We start from the raw sequence: 23999 nt of genomic DNA on the forward strand, positions 1-23999 counted from the left end.
TGGCGAGTAGAATGTGGTCTGGGATCCATTATAGTATTGTGTGACCAGTGTGTATCTTTTCAGAGGATGTGACCACAAAGGATTTAAACAATTGTGTAATTCATAACCAATTCATATTCTTACACAAAAATAATACTTCATTTTTTAAATATTAGATATTCTTTAAACTTCATTTCTTTTTATATAGTTTTAAAAAATCTTTCTATTTTAATTTATAAATTAAATTACTTAAAACTCTTCTTCCTCTGAAACTCTTAATACTATTTTGAAAAGTTATTTAAAGAAAACGACCAAACAATTTATACAAAATTCTGGAATCCCTATGTATTAATCATAAAGTTATTTTCAAATCTTAAGTTCTTAATTAAATAAAAAGACTAAAGAATTTTCAAATGCCAAATCATAAATAAATTTTTAGTAATTTCAAATAGCTTTTAGTAAATAATAATGTAAATAAATAAATATTATTACGTAATAAATATTTCAAGTTGAAATTTTATTCAACAATCCAACATTCTTTTCAACCCATTTAATATGTTCAGCGAATGTCACTCGCATATATGTTTTCATATCAAAAAGTTTAGAACCGCGCATTTTGATGAAAAAAAAGTAAGTATGCTTATATGTATATAATTTTTTAATCCTGACTAATTTTTATTCATATGTACTCACATACATTACCGAAGAGAAGTCCATAATGTAGATATAAATGAAAATTATATTACAATTATATTATCAAATAAATTTAATATATTTTATTTGTAAATTAAATTTACATAAAATAACAGGTATTGTTTTCACGTAAAAAATATTTTGATTTTTTCTTTCACATAAATCGTTGACTCATGAAGAATGTTAATAAATTTTGTTCTAAAAGTAATTTGAAGAAATAAAAATTTACTTAAAATTAATTCACTTAAAATTAAATAGTTATTAACTTTTTAGTTATTAACTTCTTAGTTATTAACTTTTTTTTTATATATAGTATTTATACAGGGTGTCCCAAAACATGTGGGTCAACGCTCGTAAAAAGGTAGAAGGAATCGAGATGAACATAAAAGTTCAATATTGTCTTGGGTTAGGTCAACCAATAATCGAGATATCAATGTATGAAATCTAAAAATAATTTAATTAATTTCTATTGTAATTGTAAACAGTAAATTAATGGACTTATCATACATTCACGATGGATTTTTTCTTCCGTGTTATGGCTCGAGCGGATCGGTGCTCTTCTCTCGGTGCGCTCTCATTCGCATAATTTGAGAAATTAATACCTCGATTATTAGTAGACCTAACCCAAGACAATATTGGACTTTTATGTTTATCTTGATCCCTTTTATCTTTTTATAAGCGTTGACTCATATGTTTTGGGACACCCTGTATATAACATTTAATTTTGAAATTAACATAATGTAATTCAAACAATTAAAACGAGGATACAACTTAATTACAACTTAATAAACGTTTCTAGAAAACAATAAAAATGCATGTAACAAAATATCATACTGATTTATTGTACAGTTTCCATTTTTGATACAAAAATGACGCTATTCAGTTTTAATATATTTTAACTTACATACACAAATAAATACATATGTAAATTGATAAAGTCCTAAATCAACATTTCTGATATTTAAGAGAAATATTTTACAATTTGCAACATATAATATTAAATATATTTTTTAGTCAATCGTGTCATCAAATATTATTAAAGTTCAGACATATCCAGCAAGGCATTTACATGCGTCGGTAACCAATTACCATTTGTACCATTATGACATACAAATAGGACATTACTGTCGATGTATGCCTGAACATTGCCCACTTTGTATACTTGTTTGGCTTCCTTGTATCTGTTCGGGATCGGCATAAATAATATACCTCTTTCTTCGCACTTTTTTTGTACAAAATCTTTGAAACCTTGCGGAATTTGCGATGCTGTTCGTACTGCCTCTGCGAGTCTCTGCAAGAAGAGAATAACATGCGTAATATTATTTAAATAAATATCTAATAACATCGAGCAATTTAAAAAGGTTCTTCAGCTAACAAGTAAACCTAACCTACCCAAATTACATTCCCAAGCTTTGAATATGTTAGAGTATATATCAAAATAAGAGATATGTACTTTTTTATACACGCCCATTTAAGGAAACACTCATTTGATAAAATAATTTTTCCTGGGCCAATATCGTCGAAACGTTAGAAAATATTTTTAAAAATTTCAAATAAAAATTATATGGCTTTTAATGTACTTTATAACAATGCAAACAAATTTTCATTAAAATTTTATATTATTTAAAACCCCTTCCTTTGTACTTAATTTTAAAAAATTTTAAAACTTGTCTTATAGCAAAACTTAAAGTATACTGAACACCACATAATAATAAAGCCCAAACATATGTAATAAAGTTGTTATTCAAAAACACATTTCAGAAATACCTCTTCTATATCAATGAATACATAGCCTTCACCGTATCTGTTTCAATGCCTAAATTTTAAATATGCTTTAAGTTTTGCTACAAGTTTTAAACTTTCCAAAAATTGAGAGAAAGAAAGGGCGTTTCGAAAAATATGACATTTTCGAGAAATTTAATTGTATTATTATAGAATACATTAAAAGCCATAAAATTTTTAGTTAAAACTTCTTTTATATCTTTTACCGTTTCGATAGTATTGACTCAGAAGCATAAAATTTTTTTTCAAGACGATGTTTTATCACTTTAATCTCTAGAAAATCGGCTCTTTTTTGACAACTTTTTTAGTTTTCGTGCTAAAACATTTTTCTCTTTTTCAATGAGTTGAATTACAAAAAAGGTAACATCGCACCAGCACCTAATATTAGGCTTTCTAATAAAGTTTATTAAAATTGAAGTGTAACACTTTAGTAGTTTACTTGTTAGAAAAAGAGAAGACTTACATAATTTTTTATTCATATATCAATATGCATATATATATATATATATATATATATATATATATATGCATATTGATATATGAATAAAAAATTATGTATATATCTTTTAACAGTTTTTAGTATTGCCACCTTCAAAACAACAAATAACAAAATAAACTAAATTTAGCAACAATTATATACTATATTTGTATGTAGTGTGTGTGTGTGCGTGTGTGTGTGTGTGCGTGCGTGCGTGCGTGCGTGCGTAGGTGTGTGTGTGTGCACATACACTGGTGCAAAAAAAGAGACAAAAATTTTGACCGATTTTTAGACAATCTTCAAAGTGATGCAACTTTGCGAAAAATCATCCAAATTACATGTACTTTTTTTTAATTAAAGGGCAAAGACTCTACTTGAAGAATCCCTAGGCGAAAGTTTGATTTGTTAAGTGCGAACCTTTTGAATCGCATGAAAACCAAAAATTCTTTAATTAAAAAAAGTAAAAGTTTGTTATCATTTTTCACAAGTTTCTCGTTAAAATCTGGCTAATACTAATCCAGATTCTCGGACGAAGATACCGAGTACCCGGGGACGTTCTGATATCGTTATACCGAGACGTAGTAATCGCCTCGCGAACATTCGTGTAAAGCGCGCGACGGGCAGAGCTATATCTCGGCGTAGATATTCGAGCTTTGGCGTAGTACACGAGGTTGCGCGTGGAATCACGAATACGATGCGTGCGTGTCCCAAGCGTCGACGAGAATCGTGTTACTACTCGCGTAATACCGAGTTATTTTGTTAGTCGTATTTGTAATGTCGAGATATTTCGTTAATTGTATTCGTTTGATTTCATGAGAGTAATCGTATTGTGTCGTGTAAAGCAATTATCAATAGCGCTGTAAATTCAGGTGAGACTACGATAGAGATATCGAGCCTTGATCGCGTCTCCGATTCGTAGAGAGAGTGTACAATTAAGTATGGTTACGTTGTGAGAATCCCGAGCAGATATTCATATTTATACCCCCTTAATTGTTATACATATTATTAAAATATGATATATTATATTATTAAATGAGTTGTCAGTGATTATCGATTTCCTCTCACACTCTCTAAGAAAGATCTCTTATTATAAAAACCATATCCCTCTACTATTTCGTGTAAAAGCGGGCTAGCGGGTAATTAGCCGTGATCAATTATTTTGTGAATTTCGTGCAGCGCGATTCTTCGCGCCTGGCGCCCAACAATTTAGAGAAATAAAGTAACGTAAATTGAAATCACGACGAAGTTGCAGACGAGTTAAAGAAAATACCGTCGCAGTATTTTGACTCGCTGAATTCAAATCCAAGGTCAGAATTGCTGAATTGGCTTATTTTTTCCTAATTTCAAAAAGAAACACCACTTTTTGTGTACCTGTGTAATCAATAACTCATTAACTATTGCGAAAATGGAAAAACGGTAAAGGACTTTTCTGTTTAGTTTAATGCGCTCTACCTGTTTATAAAGATTGCATAAATCTTTACCAAACACCCTGTATACATATATTGTTCATAAATAATTTCAAAATTTGATTAAAGTTTGTCAATCATACATTATATCAAAAAATTGTAGAACCTCTTTAAATAAATATCAGGTAACTTCTATACCTCCATTCTCGGCTGCGCAATCGGTGTCATCGTTGGCTGTGTTCTTTCTAAGCTCGTTAAATATGAAACTTGTTCTAGTGCGCCAGGCTGATGATTTTGTGGTCCATTGACAGCTCTATTCATCATGTCCAATGCTTTCTTGAAATGATCTGTAAATCACATTTGTTTCACATTTTAATAAACATTAATCGTAAAGGATATCATAAATTTAAAAAATAAGAGAGTGCCATTATACAGTAGAATCAACTCTTGATGTAATTTATCAATTATCAAATATATTTTCCAATTTTATAAACTACATGTTGGTTCTTAAATTCAACAAATCATATCGTCACATAATCTCACAAACTGCAAAATATATTTAATTGATGTAAAATTAATGAAAAATGACACTCTTATTTCTTGTATTATTCATATATCTAATATTTAACTTATTATAAATAAATTTAACATAATAATATAACATACCTTTTATTACCGGTTCTGCCAGTAACTTGTCACTTAACATTCCTTTCCATCCCATGTACCAAGTTGTAACTTGATCATAATTAGGCGAATGGTTAAGCCAAAGTGCTAAAACTTGTAACCATTTTGGAAAGAAGAATTTGTCTAGTAATCCTGCCATGATATGAACGGGAATCAATTCTTTCCACTCATACACCCAATTCCATTGATCTAAGTGTTGCTGATGTGGATTTATAACAAATTCAGATAATGCTATTTGCAATTTTGGAATAATATTCTTGACCAAGAACGCTTCCATATCTCCCTTGGCAAACACTTCTGCCCAAGGCTGCAGCATTAGTCTAGCGGATCTGTCCGATGGATGCCAACCCCCTAATGCAGATCCGAGTTTTCTACGTATTATAGGATAAATCAAAGTATCTAAACGATTTCCTATAAAAAAAAACCAGTTATTAAAACAATGGCAATTCATCAGTATAATAAAATATTTGAATATAACAAACACATCCACATAACACACACACACACACACACACACACACATCCGTGCACGCGCGGGCATACACACATATACAAAATGTATAAATAAATGTATGTATACCGGCGCAAAAAATCGAGACAAAAATTTTAATCAAATTTTTAGGCAATCTTCAAAGTGATGCGCGCACAACTTTGTGAAAAATCATTCAAATTACATAAACTTTTTTTTTAATTAAATGGCAAAGACTCTACTTTGAGAATCCCTAGGCTAAAGAGTGATTTGTTAAGTATGAATTTTTTGTATCGCATGAAAACCAAACATGTTTTTTGTATTGAAAAAAATAAAACTTTATCATTTTTCACAAGTTTCTCGTGAAAATCTTGCTAATTAATCCAGATTCTTAAAGTTTATTCTAAGCAATTAAAAAAAAAACATGTCGATACTATCTTTTTTGTTGATTATACACGAGTTTGAAATTTACATTGCATTTTAAGGTATTTTACCGAATAAATACGGTATTTTGTAGTAAATTTTGAGTATCAATATGATATTGCACATTAATTTTATTCATGTATAACTCAATCATACCGCCGTCATCAAAGTAACCCAATGTGCACTACGTGGAGGTTGACGGACAGATTTTGCACATCATGTAGTTCTGAAATTCATCAGTGGAAATTTGCACTTACTAATCTGAATATAACGGATAGTTGACCAATTTTACTAAAGTCAACAGAAGGTTCGCCATTTTAGCAGCCTGCTCAGATCACACATAAATATATAAAAAATAAAAATTCAAATTTTATTTAAAAAATCGGCCCTTTTCATACGATGTGTAAAATCCGATCGTCAACCTCCACGTGGTGCACATGGTCACTCTGGTAATGGCGATATGATTGAGTTAAACAATAAAATTAATGTGCAATATTGATATCGTTTCATGATATCCAAAGAATACTGTATTTATTCGCTAAAATAACCTAAACTGCAATGCAAATTTCAAACTCGTGTATAATCAACAAAAAACATCGTATCCACATGTTTTTTTTAATTGCTTAGAAAAAAATAAACTTTAAGAATCTGGATTGATATTAGCAAAATTTTAACGAGAAACTTGTGAAAAACAATAAACTTTTATTTTTTTCAATAAAAAAGTATGTTTCGTTTTCACGCGATACAAGAAATTAACACTTAACAAATCAAACTTTCGCATAGGGATTCTCAAAGTAGAGTCTTTGCCCTTTAATTTAAAAAAAGTTCATGTAATTTGAATGATTTTTCGCAAAGATGCATCACTTTAAAGATTGCCTAAAAACTTGGTCAAAATTTTTGTCTCTTTTGCGCCAGTATATATGCGTATGTATGTATGTGTATATCTCAGGAAGTAAAAATTTTCTCTAAATTTTTCGTAAAATATTTCAAATTTTTTTTTAGATTTATTAAGTTCTTTTCAGAAATGACAGAAATCTTAAATATATCAGACTTTATACATAGATATATATGTATATATATGAAAAGATAAAAAACTCTACATCTTTTTTAAAAGTATGTATATGTGCACACACCACACACACACCACACACACACACACACACACACACACACACACACACACACACACACACACACACACAGCACACACACACAGACTTTTAAAAAAGATGTAGATTTTTTCATCTTTTCATATTTTTCAAATTGTATAAATTTTCTTCAAAAATTACAGAAATAAAGTTTTCTTAAAATAAATCAGAATTCACGTATATGAAGATTTCTAAAAAAGATATATTTTTTTTCGTAATTGCTCTGAAAGAAATCCTTCTTGTTGCAATAAAATCGAACAAGTAGTGCGCGACACCAATGAATGACCGCGGAGAAATTCAATTTTTCATCATAATTAAAAAAACCATTTTGAATAAAATCATCATGGCATTTATCCATTATAGATTTTTATAAAATAATAATAAAGTGATACTTTAAAGATAAGTTTTCAAAATTGAGTTCGAAAAATCAAGTATTTTGAAAAGTATAGTATTAAATACAATATTAATATAAATATCTGTATCTGGTTTATTAGTTTATTTTGATTTAACTATTCTGAAATATTATTGGATAAGTATTTTAAATAAGTATTTTTTATGTATTGACCAAATCTAAAAAAAAATTTTTTTTAATCTTACAAATATGCAGTTTTCATTCAAATTATTTCTGAAAAATATTCCAATTTGTTCAAAAAATTAAAAAATTTTCTTAAAATATTATAAAATACTATAAAATTTACACAAATATTCTGAAAAATTGTGAAAAATGTTCTAAAAATATTGTAATTTATGAATTCTAAAAAGATTATGTAAAAAAATTGTCAAAGAAATTTTATCAGCATACTTACTTAATAATGGTAACCAAGGATGAATCCATGTATGGATTGGTACTGTATCGGTAAGAGGATTCCATTCTTCCACTTCTAAGGTTAATTTTGGTAAGATTAATAAGTCTAATATATTTTCCAAGATCCAATTGGGTAATAACGGCATCCAATGTTCTATTAATTCAATCAAAGGCTCAGGTTGTCTACATGTCCACTGCCTAATTTATTAACAAATAAAAAACAATAAGACAAATACTTAAAAATAGTACATTGCGTATTAAGAGCAAAACATCGGCTTTTTCAGCACGAGTGAGAAAAAACCGATCCACACGCGTTGCATACCATATTTTGCCGCATCATTTTTTATAAGTGCGTAAAAAATGGCTTTGAGTAACATGACTAACCATAGTTAAACTCACAAAAGTTTTGTAGAAAGTGGTGGTGTTGGAAAGTTTTTCTGCAATTTACGCCATCTATTATGGTGCGTTCGGGGAGACGCTATTAGCGCTACCAGCATCAGTCCATCTTCATTACTCATTAAAAGTAGAACAAGGATAGACTGATGCTGATAGCGCTAATAGCGTCTCCTCAAACACATCCTTAGAGATTAGAAGATAAAAACTGTAATAATGAGTTATTTGTGTGAGAAAACTGTTGTGTGAAAATTGGCAACTTTACGCACAAAAGTGACACGAAAGAGACCACTTTCGACGCACATGTAACAAAAAACTATTTGTATATTCTTCAAAAATAAGATAATTAAAAAAAGATTTACAGACATGTAGTTAATAAACGCAAGTATTTTACCCTTAATTTATTTTCCTTTAAAATCACTTATAAATTTATTAATGTCTATAGGAGTTTTACTTACTGTATAGCTCCTCTAATGGACGGCATCCATGCATTCCATACTAATTGGTCGTATGACTGCATAGTCTGCGTTTGGAGTGTCATACTAACACCATTCTCCAAGATATCCTTCCACTGTTGAAATAACTTAATTGGTTGTTTTGGTTGCATCAATGGATTCCAATTGGCCAGACAATCTTTTATTTTTGGCGCTACAAAACTGCTGGCTAATTCACTAAGCTCGTACATTTTATATTCCTCATAATAATTTTCTTGCAAATTTTTGAAAGCCTCCGCAGTATCTTGCAACGATAATTCGTTCGTCTCGTTCATCAACCTATCCACAATCGCAAGCACATTCTCCAAGGTGCCAATCAATTGGCCATGTTGCTCCACGACCTTGGATAAATTCCTCTTTTCCGCTTCTAAAGCTACTACTCTATCATTCAAATGTCTCATTCGTCGATCGTTTTGAATAATATCCTGCTCACACATATCCACAAGTGAATTCAAATTATTATGTAATTGGGGTAGAGCAAAGTTTACTTTAGATTTCTTATCGGACGTAATTACGGTCTCATCAGGACACTGTTGACCACCTATTGCATGATATCCACTGAGAATTTTTGTGTCTGGCCCTGTCATATCGATAACTTTAACTCTACTCATGTCATTAGATGATACTGGAGGTATTCTTTTCTTATTAGGCTTCAATTTTCCATCTTCCAAAACTTCATCTACACTCCTATAGTAGTATCTGATTTTCTTCTTATTATTACTTTTTCGCCACTGGGATACTTTGGCATTGGACTTGGTTTCTTTAGTTTCCTCCCCATCATCATCTTTTTTTTTCTCGGGTACCTTTTGTGTCTTTTCTGGACCGTACGCACCGATCGCACCTCTTCCTTTTCTTATTTGTGCTTCAATTGGTACGCTTATCCCTTGTAGCTGTTTGCCTAGGCCTTTGCCAACCTCATAGCCACACTACAACATAAATATAAATTTTACATTAATTTATTATCGTACTTTACTACAATTTATAAAATATTTATTGCTCATAAAGTACCTGTAGCAATATTTTAAGGCCAAAGCCCTTTGTATGTTTCTGCCACTTAGCCATATCACCTTTCATCAGTAACGAATCCATCTTATTACGCTTTTGGCGCAGACCTGCAATGTTGCTATCGGAATTTAATGAGAAAGATGGTCGTGATTTTGGTCCCTCATCATCTGAACTAAATAAAAGAAATCAAATATAAAAAATGTATATAAAAGTTTACAAAAAATATAAAAAATGTATATAAAAGTTTACATTAATAATATTAAAAAAAAAACCGTTTACATTAGAATATATCTATTGCAAATATATCTATTACCCATAGATTTACTAGAATAGATTGCTTATGAGGTGGAAAAACGGTAGTGGAAGTATCCGTCAATGAGAAAAGGATAACTGTCGTTAATGTGAGTTGATATCTCTTTCTAATGCATAATAGTGGGGAAGCATAGTGACCAATAACGATGTCAGAGCGTGAGCGTGTTGTCATAGTATGCGTAGCGCGCATACTCTGACACCGTTATTGGTCGCTATGCTTTCCCACCATTCTGCATTAGAAAGAAATAGCAACTCATATTAACGACAGTTATCCTTTACTCAGTGACGGATATCCCCACTACCTTCATGAGCAGTCTATAGTAAGTCTATGCTATTATCCCACAAAAAATGACACAAGTCAAAATTTTCGAATTTTACATTATGTGATTACATTCTAGATACATCAACTTTCAGTTAGAATACAAATTAAATTCAAAATTTTTTTAAAAAAAGAAAAACAAGAAAACAAATCCAAAGCGAGATTAGCAAAATTTTACGTCATTTTCTAAAATAAAGTCTTATCTTCTAAAAAAATTGAGAAAAACTGATCTTTTATATTAAAAACAATAAAATAAATAAAAAATGATAAAAGTGTAGATCATTCGATAAGACTTACATTAGAAGTCTCTTTCGTACTAAAAATGTGTACTTTAAAAGATTAAATAAAGTCCTACAGTCATGACTTTCCTAATAAACAGTTTTTAATAAATAGTTTCATTAGAAAACTAACAAAATTTGTAATTAAGTTTATTCAATTTAATTTTATTCAACTTATGCTTATAATAGTCTTGATAAAAGTCTGGATAAAATTTAATTAATTTATTGATTAATAATTATGTCTATAAATTTTGTTCTTTATTATAACAAATAATTAAAATGTTTTTAGTCACCTTGAAATAACTTTTAGTCAATTAAATTTTTAGTCAAATAAAATAAAGTAAATCAATTAAAATATATTATTATATGTAATTATAATTATCATAATTTAAACGTAAATTGAGAATGATTAACTATTTCTGATTTTAAAAATTAATTTTTAGTTAATAATTTTAGTTAATAATTATAAATTTTACTTTATATTTTTTGCTAAAATAATATAACTAATAAAACATTTTTTCGACTATTTTTTCGATTTAAATCTTAAATATCTTTTCAATATGTCAAACACATGTTTTAATGAATTGTAAATCGCCCAACTGTCTGCATCAGATCTTAGTGGTGAATATAATTTTTCTATTAAATTAAATTTCTTAGCTTTAACACATTTTTAAGTTTGTAATAGTTTGAATAAATATATTTTTTGACATACAACTAAAAATTATAATATACAATTAATTATTATTTAAATTAACGGAGTTCGATTTTATTTTATTATAATACAGAATCACAAAATTTTTTTCATTTTGTGTCAAAAACCAAAGGAGATGCTCTATATAAATTTCGAGGCGCTGAACTCAAATCTGTTGCTCGTTTTGCTCCAACACATCAGGTTTTTTGTAAATAACAAAAAAATGTTATTGTTAATATCTATTAACATTTCTAATAGGCATTAATTTAATTCTCAACTCCACGTTTTTTCAGTTTAACAATTTCACTTATAAACAAATCTTTGACACACCCATGGGTTCCCCACTATCACTTATTATTACCAATATCATATTACAAGATTTTAAAAAAGATTATAAACTCGTTACCTTGTCACTTACCTTTTTATTTTAGATATGTAGACGACATTTTAATAGCTGCGCCAAAAGATAAATTATATAAAATATGTTAAATTTGTAATTCTAACATCATCCATTAAATCACAAAAAAGATATATAATATTCGGGATGACAGACAAAGTACTACAACTATCCGATCCAAAATTTCATCAAAAAAACTTAATCCTAATGAATGAAACATTAATAAACAATTGCTATCCATTAAACTTCATATTTTCAATGATCAATAGAAGGATCAAAAAACATTTATTCACTAATTGTAATAAAAATAAGTCTGATAACAAAGAAAATAGTAGAAAAGAAAATAATACTTCACAATCCCATACATAAAAAATGTCTCAGAAAAATTTCTTTTTCTAAATTCCTTAAAAGGGTGCAAAATAACATACTCGGTAAACAACAAACTAAATAAATTTATAAAGACAGGCAAAGATATTCTTAAACCGACGGAACAATGCAGTGTTGTATATCCAATTTCTTGACACGATTGCAAAGCCTCATATGTAGGCCAAACAAAAAAAAATTAAAAACAAGAATAAAGAAACATAAAACAGACATTAATAGAAACTGTATATCCTCGATTTCAAACCATAGATTAGAATTAGAACATAATTTTGAATGGGACAATGTAGCGATACTAGATAGGGAGCCAAATTATATAAAAAGATTAACATCTGAAATGATACATATTAAGATAATCTAAAAGTTTAAATAAGCAGATTGATACCGAGTATCTCCCGAATATTTACCTTCCCATCATCAACTTCTTCCCTACCTCCAAATAAAACACAAACAAATCCATCCTGAGATCATAACGTTGTCTCAGTATAAGTCCAACCGTAGCAATATTCACACACAATATGTAAGAGAGTTCTTTTTCGGTTCCAACATAGAAGTAAGTTATTATTCAACTTGTTTTTGTAACTTTACAAATTTTCCTAATTTTCAATTTTAATGTTGTTCTTCATTTTATTTGTTATACAATATCGTCAATTTTATTTTATTTTATTTTATTTTTAATTTATATTATTTAAATATTTATTCCAGTTTTTATTGAATTAATTAAACTTTTTTGTCAATTTTAATTTTTAATTAGTAATTTACTCATGATACTTTCTCTAAACGTACAATTTTGAATTTTAATGACTGCTAATAGTAATTTGACATAATACAATTTAATGACATTCCAGTGCCAGGTCCCAGGTTGGTTCATAATAACTGTTACCATGGAAAAACTTAGACGACATGACATGATGTTTAGTCTAAAGTAAGCATTCTTAACGATCATTTCATTACGGTGTTGACTCTATTTTCTTTCAATATTTTGCAAAAGTTATTATAACTAGTGTATATCTATTTTTAGAGAGAATAAACATGTATATTTTTACCGACTTTTTTTGTATTCAACGCATTAACCGACGACTTTGTAATTACACATCAATACTTTTACACTGAAGATGGCCAAAATCAATGGCCGAAACGTCTGTACTATTAATTATTAAATTATATATTGTAAGCAAAACTAACCAGTTTTGGCTCTAATAGCGCTTTTTGTACTATTCATTTATTTATTATAAAAAAGAACCGTCTATATATCTACATTTCTAAATCATAATTTTAAATAATTCGGACGTTGTAACTGTCTATATTGTCTTTGCTGATTAAATTTTCAATTGTTAAGCAATTCAAAATTTAATCAGCGAAGATGATTTAATGTCGGTTGTTTCAACTTCTTGGTAAATTTACCTATCAAGTAAATATATGTTTGTCTTTATTTATTTAAGAAAAAAAATGAAAATAGACACATGCTTACCTAGTAGATAAGTTTACCAAGCAGTTGGAATAACCGACCCATAGACAGTTACGTACAACGCCCAGATTATGTTAATCGCGATAATACTTTACCAAAACGAAAAAGATGTGCTTTTTGCACAAGAAAAAACGACCATAAAACAATGATTTATTGGTTAAAATGTATACGTGCTATGTGTATCAATCATATTGCAAAGATCTGTTTACAACGTTCCGCTGATCTGCCTTAATATTTTCTTAAATGTTAATTGATTAATAAATGTATTTTTTATATATTTATGTGTATATATTCTTATTTTGTCTTCCATTTAATTATATATTCGAAAAACAACGTACGTAGCGAAAAAAACCTCTTTTGAAAATCAATGATTTTCAATATGCAAAATAATTATATATTTTTTTAAAACGCGTCACGGCGTATGTTTTTTCTTAAACTTTGAACTTTTTTCTTCAAGAAACTATACTTTAAAGTTATCCAAAAGTCATATTTTCATTTTTTTTTAATCACGACAAAAGCAAATTTTCTACAATTTTGTCACAAACTCTTCCTCATATTTTTGTTTATAATTTTTTTTTTATTCTTTAAAACGCTTTTTCATGTAAATATTCTAAAACTAGAGATTCTGACGAACAAAACTAAGCCTCAAACGTTTAAATCCGTTTAATTTCTAGAAAATCGCCTGTTTGAGTGTTCATGGGGTCTCCAGGACCCCAGAGCGGATTTATGAAAATTTTTTTTACGTGCATATTCTAGGGTCAATGACTATGGCTAGACCAACGGGAGAAACGGAAAAGTAACTATTACAAGCTTTACTTTAAATCAAAAGTAATTATTAGAAGCTTTACTTTAGGTCAAAAAAACATTTTAAGGGTTAAAAAAATTTTTTTACATTTATTTATAACAAAATTTGTTTAAACAAATTACGAAAATTGACTTTTCGAGAAACACTAATAACGCCATTCAATTGTACAAGAAAAATTACATAGAAATCATGTATTACATTGCCAAAAATGTTTTTTTTATTTTGCTATAGTAATGTTATAATAATTTATCTCATCTCACCATGGACATCAATGAGTTAATATATAAATCACATATTTTCTTATTAACAAAAAACCTGATGTGTTGGAGCAAAACGGACAACAGATTCGAGTTCAGTCCTCGAAATCTATATAGAGCACCTCATCTGGTTCTTGTAAATAAAGAAAAAAAATTTGTGGTCCTGTGTAATCAATTAAATTCATCAATTTATTAATTTTTAATCCATTATTTTAATCAAATAGAAATTAAACTTAATCAACTGATTATATAAAATCATTTAACAATTAATTTTATTAATTGATTTCATTAATCATGATTATATTTTTTTACTTTTAATCATTTATCTTAACAAATAAATTAATCGATTCATGTTTAACATTGTTTAACACTGTTGTAAATAATTTTAAAGTGTGCAAATTTCCTTTCTCTTTTCTGAACAAGAACTACTTCTAACTTGTGTCACTTTTTTAGCAGAAATATGTATACGTTGCAGGATCAAACCTTACCTTGAGCTGTCCTTTATGTGAACTTCCTGGATCTCCTCTTCATCATCTTCATCATCCTTTTCTTCTTTCTCTTTTGATTTTCCTGCTTGTTGTATACCACCAGCAACAAAATTAACTGGTGCTGAATAATTCTTAGAACCTTTGTTGTAAGTTTTGAAAGATGGTCTGGCGGATATTTCGTCCTCATCACTGTCATCTGCCCATATTCCTGTCCATAAAAAATAGTACAAAATAATTTTACATAAAAGAATGCGAGGGTGCACTTCCGAAAGCAAAAACCCTCCGATTTTGCTGAAATTTATATATAGCTTTTTTTTATTTAGTAAATAAGATTCCCAAATAGATTTTGGGTGATGCGGTTTCCTCGCCTCCCCCCGCCCCCTTCAAAGGTAAAACTGTTTTTGTTAATTATTTCAGAAAGAATAAATATTGACAAAAGAAGATTCAGCTTCAATCACCTTGACCTTGACATGTTGTCAAGGTCACTGTCCTAAGTAATCTATAACAAATTTTAGCCGTCGCTCGTTGTTTATTAAAAAGTAATTGACAAAAAAATTTGTAAAAATAAAAATTTGTACGTAGTGTAACAGTACAAAACTTGTTAATAAAACTTTTACGAATCTAAAAAGACAGTCTCAAAATAAAAATTTACAAATACAGAAATAAGAAATAAACACAAGAAAAATTGTAAACATTGCAGAAAGGCAAATATAAATACACACACACACACACACACACACACACACACACACACACACACACACGGGGGGGGGGGGTGCAAAGAGAGCCCCCTCCCGCACCCACTCCGTCCAAGTCGCTAACTCGTGTACATTGTATTAGAAATCTGCAAACACATGTAAACTTTACTGTGTCTGCAATGTGTACATGGATTAGCGACTTGGACGGGGTGGGTGGGGGAGGGTGGCCAAAAGCCCCCCATGTATGTGCGTGTGTGTGTGCAAAGCATTCTCTGCACATGAATTTGTGACTTTCTAAATAGAAAAAAACTATGATTTATATGATTTTTTCACGGTTTCTGCCATTTTCATGTTTTATGCATATATAGATATGTGTATGGTAACGGTGTTAACATTTAATAACTCATTTTAAAACAGCTTAACTAAACTATTGGAATTACGTAAAATATACGACCTTATTTTTAGAACTTTTTACGAGCTTCATTTTTTGTTCAACAACTTTTTCCATACAATTAATACTTTATGAAATAATTAACAAAAACAGTTTTACCTTTGAAAGGGGATTGGAGGGGCGAGGGGGTCGCATAAAATCCATTTGGAAATCTTATTTACTAGATAAAAAGAAGCTATATACAAAATTTCAGCAAAATTGGAGGGTTGTTGCTTTCGGAAGTTTATCCAAATGCGATAATAACTATATAATTGCTATAAATAAAATTGAAAGATTTTCTTATTACAAATTACATAGTAATATAAATATTTTGAACAGAAGGACATTGATGGATAATACATCACTAGAGATAAGCCTTATTCAATCAAATGAGTAACACTATTACCATTATTTTTTATAATAACAATTTAATAATAATAACAAGTTTTCATAATGGTGATGATATATCAATAATCAAAATTAACTTCATAAACAGAAAAAAAATCTCATAAAAAATATATTTTTTTGCTGTCATATAAATTTATTTTACAAATAAAATGTTAAACTTATTTAATGACCCATATTGTAATTGTTTTCTAATTTTGAGAATGAACACATACTGCTTTCCATTTATATCAAAACTCAGATAATTCTCACTTATGACATAATAACTCAGTTAAATGCACGTTCCTTTTGCATTCTCACAAGCAAGATTCAACGGAGTTTTTTCCTACAATCTGAGCAATTTCAAAACCGTACAAATACTTTACTGAGTTATACTCGTATACTCACTTTAGAAGTGAGGTTATATATTAAGATAATTTTGTCATTAAAATAAACGTGATTACTTGCATATTTCTTTAAATCACTGAGTAATGACGTCACTATCTGAGTATAAAATACTCACATTACTGAGTAACTCAGTCTCATTTTCAGATAAATGGAAAACAGCAATAATCTATGCGCAATTTGATGTACCAGAAAATGTATGTGAAATCATACATGAAATATTAAGCATTTAAGATCGAGTTATGGGCGAATAAAGTTCGTCTCTAATTAATTAAGTATTTTCAATGCAAATTATTTCCAATTTTTCTATTTTAACGATAAGTTTGATAATTGACGTTGCTTGCGTAGCTTACCTAGCATTTGTTGTTTCTTCGAGAGTTTGCGTCGGGGACGAGCTATGTTGAATTCATTTTCCAAATCGTAATCAGTAATTTCGAAGCTTTCCACCTCGTCTTCAGACATTTTGCTGTATTTTATTTGTAATACTGATTTGGTATAATGTTGTATTACTCTGTAGCAATATAACCTCACTAAGAATGCAAGAATCCAATATGGCTACATTCAGTGGATCAAAGTATTGGGTGCGTTCGTTTATGCATAAAATGCATAATGCATAAAGGTGCCTTTTCACGCTGACGCTTGATGCTCATTTTCAGCGTCAAAAGACATCACGTGACTAAAAATAAAAATATCCATTCGTCATTTTTAGTCACGTGATGTCTTTTGACGCTGAAATTGAGCGCGTCAAGCGTTAGGCCGGATCTACAATAGGTGTAGTAAGTCTTATGCCATAAGAAATTAACCAATTATAATCGAATATGAGAAGAATAATCGAATATAATTGGTTAATTCTTTATGGCATAAGGCTTACTACACTATTGTAGATCCAGGCTTAAGGTACAATTTCATGCGAGCGAAGCAAAACTGGCTTTTACTTCCTCTCCATCCAATAAAAAGCAGCGTCGCTTAGCTATCGCTATTCGCCTCCTTCCTTTTCAAGGAGCGAAAAAAAGCTGACTTTTTATCTCCACTCCTATCTTTTTTATGAAGTATGTCTTCGCTGGCTTTCTGTTTATTTACTGTGTATTTGTATACAATCAGCATTGCAATTAACAAGAACTTGTTCTTGTTCCGAACCTGTAATCAGAGTTGCAAATAATTAATTAAACATTTCAATTAATTACATTGAAATTAAAGAATTAAAAGTCAATTTTAAATTAAATCTTATTAAATTAAAAATTAAAATGTAATTTACAATTACAACAAAATTTAATTGAGAATTAAATTTCAATTTTTAATTAAATTTTGTAATTAAAAATTAAATTTTAATTACCAATTAAATAAAATTTAATTAAAAATTAAATTTACTTCTTAATTAAATAAAATTTAATTAAAAATAAAAATTTAGTTCTCAATTAAATTTTATTTAATTAAAAATTAAATTTAATGCTTAATTAAATTTTGTTGTAATTAAAAATTCAATTCTTAATTAAATTTTGTTGTAATTGTAATTACATTTTAATTTTTAATTAAATAAGATTTAATTTAAAATTAAATTAATTGACTTTTAATTCTTCAATTTCAATGTAATTAATTGAAATGTTTAATTAATTATTTGCAACGCTTGTCGTGTCCCATTTCGACACTGTCATTGGTTACACGGAAGAAGGAATCATAATCTAATTCTTAATTTAATTTAATTACATTGAAAATTAAAATTTCATTTCCTGAGAGATATAATTTTATTGAGAATTAGAATTTAATAATTATTGACTGAGTTTTATTTAATTAAGAATTTCGATGATCAGTTAAATTTATTTAAAAATTAAATTTATTTTAAATAAAAATTAAAAATTTTTAATTAAATTTTATTCCAATTCATAATTAAGTTTTAATTCTAAATTTAATTCTAAATTAAGTTTTAATTCCAAATTAATTAAGAATTAAAATTTTATTCTCAATCAAATTTTATTTAATTAAAAATTAAGATTTAATGCTCAATTAAATCTTGTTGCAATTGAGAATTAAATTTCAATTCCGAATTAAATTTTGTTGTAAGTGAAAATTAAATTTTATTTCTCAATTTAAAAAAATTTAATTTTTAATTACAACAAAATTTAATTAAGAATTGAAATTTAATTTTCAATTAAATTTTATTTAATCAATTGAAATTTAATTTTTAATTAAACTAAATTTAATTAAAAATTTTTAATTTAATTATTCAATTATTAATCAATAATTAAATTATTTTGCAACTCTTCCTGTAATTAACCGCGTATAAAAATGGATTATAATTAGTATTATAGTCAGTACATTGCGTACTTCGAATATTACAGACGTACAGTAGCAGGTATAGTTGCTTCGCTGTAAAGTTCGACTGTGTCGAACTTTGGACGGGATTCATAGACCGATCTTAAGCTCAAGCATTGTCTTAAGTCTAGCTTCGAGCCGACTTGAGACTTACTTAACCAATGAAATAACAGCATTGACGTCTCAAGATCGTGCTTAAGCTGGAACTTGAATAAGATTCGACTATGGCCGGTATTCATAGTCGGGTCTTATATTTAAGATCATCTTAAGTACTGTCTTAAGATGCCATCAACCAATCACAGAGCCGTATTAGCATCTTAAGACATTGCTTGAGACGATTTTAAAATAAGATTTGACTATGAATACCGGCCTATGAATTCCGGCCTTTGAGCATGCCTTTGCTGAGATGCGCTAAAACAGCCATTTTAACGAAAATCGATGGAGAAGGGGTAAAAGTCAGCTTTGCTTCGCTCGCATGAAATTGCGCCTTTATTATAGTGCCTTAGTACGCGTATTGCCTGTTGCCTGGCATTGTGTAAGCCCGGATTTACATAAGGAATTAACCAATTATATTCGATTATTCTTCTCAAATTCGATTATAATTGGTCAATTTCTTATGGCATAAGGCTTACTACATCTATTGTAGATCCGGCCTAATAGCCTTAACGTGGAGTTAAAAGGTGCGTTCGGGGAGACGCTATTAGCGCTACCAGCATCAGTCCATCTTCATTACTCATTAAAAGTCTTTGAGTATATATACATGGAGGAGGAATGCCAGCACTGAAAGTGTGTCCAAGATCTGTGCGAGAGAGAAAGGTATATCATGATACCTGCTCTCTCTGCGCATGCGTCAAACGCTATATGTACAATGGCTGGCATTGTATGTTTTACACACACATACAATCCGTAAATAAGTACAAAAGTGCACAAGAAGTGCACAAGAAGTGTTGAAACTGCGGTGCAGATAATGATATTAACGCATGCGCAGAGAAAGCGAGTATCATGATATACCTTTCTCTGTCGCACAGATCTTGGACACACTTACGGTCTACATGAAACCATAGCAATTCCTCCTCCATGTACAGGGAGTCCCAGAGCATACTGGTCACTGTTCATAAAAAGGTAGATGGGATCGAGATGAACATAAAAGTTCAATATTGTTGTGGGTTTGGTCTGCTAATAATCGAGATATAAATTTTTTAAATTATGCGAATGAGAGCGCGCCTTGCGCGCCGAAGGAAGGGCTCGAGCCGCTCGAGCCATAGGGCATAGGGCCATAGCACGGCCTACTGTCTCAAGCATTGGCTGCCGGCAGCGGCGGGGGAAAGAAGGAGAAGCGTGGCGTCGTCGCCGTTCCCACGTCTCGCCGCACCGCGCCTAAGCTCGCGTCGATGGCTGCTACGCACACTCGCGATTACATGACGAGATTATGAATTATTAATAAAAATAGGACAAATTTAAATCGTAATAAACTTTTGTAAATAAGAAAGTCGAAAGAGAGAAAGCGATGGAAACGTATGGAACCTGCAAATAATATAATATTTGCCGCATCAAATTCTCTCATCGTTTTTTATGGAATATTAAATTAACGAAGATTTATCACGATTGATTCTTTATACATTCTCCTTTCGTAACCATCTTATTAGAAAATTACGAAATGCACGAAATACTATCCCTAATATGCACTCTTTGTAAAATAACACGATAGAAAAATATTCACGTTTGATCTAACGACTTCAGGATAAATTATTCGATGCAACTTCTACGGTAATTATAGGTAATTAGAGATCAATGTTATGTCAAGTATCGTTAGTATGGTTAACTAGAAATGATTTTCTCTTGTATATGATAGAGAACTTCGAATTTCTTCTATCGTTAATACATTATAAGTCACTGAAAATCTGTCGTAATTAATAATGCAGTTAAAGGTAGAAGAAACTGTAAGTTTTCTATGGTTATAAAAGAAAATCCTTCGTTGTGTTAACAATACATGATATTGAACATTAATTTTTAAGCATAATTATTGTGGTATCACGCCTAAGCTATCGTGAAATCGTTACATCAAGAGGGAATATTTTTCTGTGTTATTACAAAGGGTGTAACATACTATGGATAAGTATTTCGCGCATTTTAGTATGACACCTCTCTCTCCCTCTCTCTTTTACTCTCTCTCTCTCCCTCTCTCTTTTACTCTCTCTCTCTCTCTCTCTTTCTCTCTCTCTCTCTCTCTCCCTCTTTCCCTCTCAAGCACTACGTAGTACACAAATACAATAAATATTACCATGTTTAACAACATCTTTAGTTTGTACTTTCTACTTTCATTATGTGTAATTTGAATAAAATTTTAACAATTATCATTTCTTTATATTTTTAGTGTTACACACGATCGAAAAAAAAATTATTAAAAATTATCACTAAAACTGCGATAAATAATCAGCACGATACTTTCTTTCTGAGTGTCGTATCGTGTTTAATGTTAAAAATGTTAAAAAATAGTAATCTTGTTAAAAAAATTTTATGACATTTAATGAAACTCTAATAATATTGATTGGAACTGTTGTTGAAAATGACGTTTATCGTGTTTCTGTAAATACTTTAGAGGGAAAGATATTCCTGCTAAATTACAAAGTATAAAAATACAAAGTTCAATTTTACATACGAATCAAGAGTAAATAAAAAATTCAATAATGAATAAAAGAATTCAGAGTTTCTTCTACCTTTAATTGCATTATTAATTACGACAGATTTTCAGTGACTTATAATGTATTAACGATAGAAGAAATTCGAAGTTCTCTATCATATACAAGAGAAAATCATTTCTAGTTAATCATACTAACGATACTTGACATAACATTGATCTCTAATTACCTATAATTACCGTAGAAGTTGCATCGAATAATTTATCCTGAAGTCGTTAGATCAAACGTGAATATTTTTCTATCGTGTTATTTTACAAAGAGTGCATATTAGGGATAGTATTTCGTGCATTTCGTAATTTTCTAATAAGATGGTTACGAAAGGAGAATGTATAAAGAATCAATCGTGATAAATCTTCGTTAATTTAATATTCCATAAAAAACGATGAGAGAATTTGATGCGGCAAATATTATATTATTTGCAGGTTCCATACGTTTCCATCGCTTTCTCTCTTTCGACTTTCTTATTTACAAAAGTTTATTACGATTTAAATTTGTCCTATTTTTATTAATAATTCATAATCTCGTCATGTAATCGCGAGTGTGCGTAGCAGCCATCGACGCGAGCTTAGGCGCGGTGCGGCGAGACGTGGGAACGGCGACGACGCCACGCTTCTCCTTCTTTTCCCCGCCGCTGCCGGCAGCCAATGCTTGAGACAGTAGGCCGTGCTATGGCCCTATGCCCTATGGCTCGAGCGGTTCGAGCCCTTCCTTCGGCGCGCAAGGCGCGCTCTCATTCGCATAATTTAAAAAATTTATATCTCGATTATTAGCAGACCAAACCCACAACAATATTGAACTTTTATGTTCATCTCGATCCCATCTACCTTTTTATGAACAGTGACTAGTATGCTCTAGGACTCCCTGTATAATAGTATAGATACAATATAACATATATGTATTATATGTATGTTATACTCAATGTTTACTGATGACCAAAATATAAGTAATTATTTTTATGTAAAAATACTGTTTTGTATTACACATGCGAAATACACATATACATGCATACGTATAATGTGTGTTTGATAAAAGCAATCTTTAGTAAAATTTTACTTTTTGACACTTATAGCCTTTTTTTATGCCAAGTTTTCAAATACTTTTTCGTCGCTTTCTCCCAATCCTCTTAATCGTGTCAAATCTGCGAATGAACGGGGGAGCGATTTCGTCTGTAGTCGGCGGTCACTTCAATTGCGACCTTTTTGCTGAGGGAATAACTGAGGGAGGAAAAAGCGCTCTAGCGCGACGAGAAAAGGGAAAGGGAGAGGAGCACCCAGTGGATTGGAACACGCAACAGGTGTGACTCGTATACCTGTCGCATTTAAACGCGAATAATCTGGCTCGCTCATACTGTCTGGTAAATGCATGTGCCCGTGTCTCGATGTATTACGGATTAGAACGAGCAACGATGAGAGATGAGAAAGGGAGCCGCGGTAAACGATGAATTATTACCGCTTATGCATTGTTATTTTATTATGGGTGGCGCTCAGCGATCAACTCGCCATAAATTGCATGAAGTTTTGTAGATTTTGCTGTGGAGATATCACACCTTCGTATATCTTGATCTTTGTAGAAATGCGACGTGATGTGATTGTTGATGTCATGTTTTTTTTCAGTTAAAGGTACGATTAAAAAATCAAAATAATTCAATTCGTTTAAAATATATAGAATATTATTTAAAACAAACTAGTATTATTATATCAAAGTTTTAACCCGATTGATCGTTTAATTTGAATTATCTAAAAGAAATAAAAATGTAAGTTTTATTCATGACACTCTATAGTAGAACAATACGTATATTACGTTAATTTTTAAAAATGCTATAATATAATAAAAATTATAAATAGTTAGAGTTATAACTAATAAAATTTTAAACGTTTTTAAAATTTTATATATAAAACTTTTTAATGTTTTGTACCAT

General features: G+C 29.9%; 1 protein-coding gene and 1 long non-coding RNA gene across 2 annotated transcripts; one reads left to right on the top strand and one right to left on the bottom strand.

Moving 5' to 3' along the window:
* Nucleotides 1–1490: 1490 nt before the first annotated feature.
* LOC105839149 (tuftelin-interacting protein 11) lies at nucleotides 1491–17656 on the bottom strand. Its single transcript, XM_036291034.1, has 8 exons — nucleotides 17426–17656; nucleotides 15156–15363; nucleotides 9763–9931; nucleotides 8719–9680; nucleotides 7869–8065; nucleotides 5005–5433; nucleotides 4537–4685; nucleotides 1491–1963 (listed from the first exon to the last, which is right to left on the bottom strand). The coding sequence occupies exons 1-8, from the start codon at nucleotides 17532–17534 to the stop codon at nucleotides 1709–1711; spliced, it is 2478 nt and encodes an 825-aa protein (XP_036146927.1). The 5' UTR covers nucleotides 17535–17656; the 3' UTR covers nucleotides 1491–1708.
* LOC118646995 lies at nucleotides 9939–13880 on the top strand. The gene is made up of 2 exons (XR_004964334.1): nucleotides 9939–12690; nucleotides 12986–13880. It is a non-coding gene; the product is annotated as an uncharacterized LOC118646995 (long non-coding RNA).
* Nucleotides 17657–23999: the final 6343 nt, after the last annotated feature.

This window comes from Monomorium pharaonis, chromosome 8 (genome assembly GCF_013373865.1).
Source record: "Monomorium pharaonis isolate MP-MQ-018 chromosome 8, ASM1337386v2, whole genome shotgun sequence".
In the NCBI taxonomy this organism is placed as follows: domain Eukaryota; kingdom Metazoa; phylum Arthropoda; class Insecta; order Hymenoptera; family Formicidae; genus Monomorium; species Monomorium pharaonis.

Bases quoted from the DNA above. Each gene is read 5' to 3' on its own strand.
- LOC105839149 (XM_036291034.1), bottom strand. From the start codon at position 17,534: ATGTCTGAAGACGAGGTGGAAAGCTTCGAAATTACTGATTACGATTTG. The intron at 9,932-15,155 runs GTAAGGTTTGAT...TCTTTTATTTAG, and splicing joins CACATAAAGGACAGCTCAAG to TTCAGATGATGAGGGACCAA. The intron at 4,686-5,004 runs GTATGTTATATT...TGTGATTTACAG, and splicing joins GGCAGAACCGGTAATAAAAG to ATCATTTCAAGAAAGCATTG.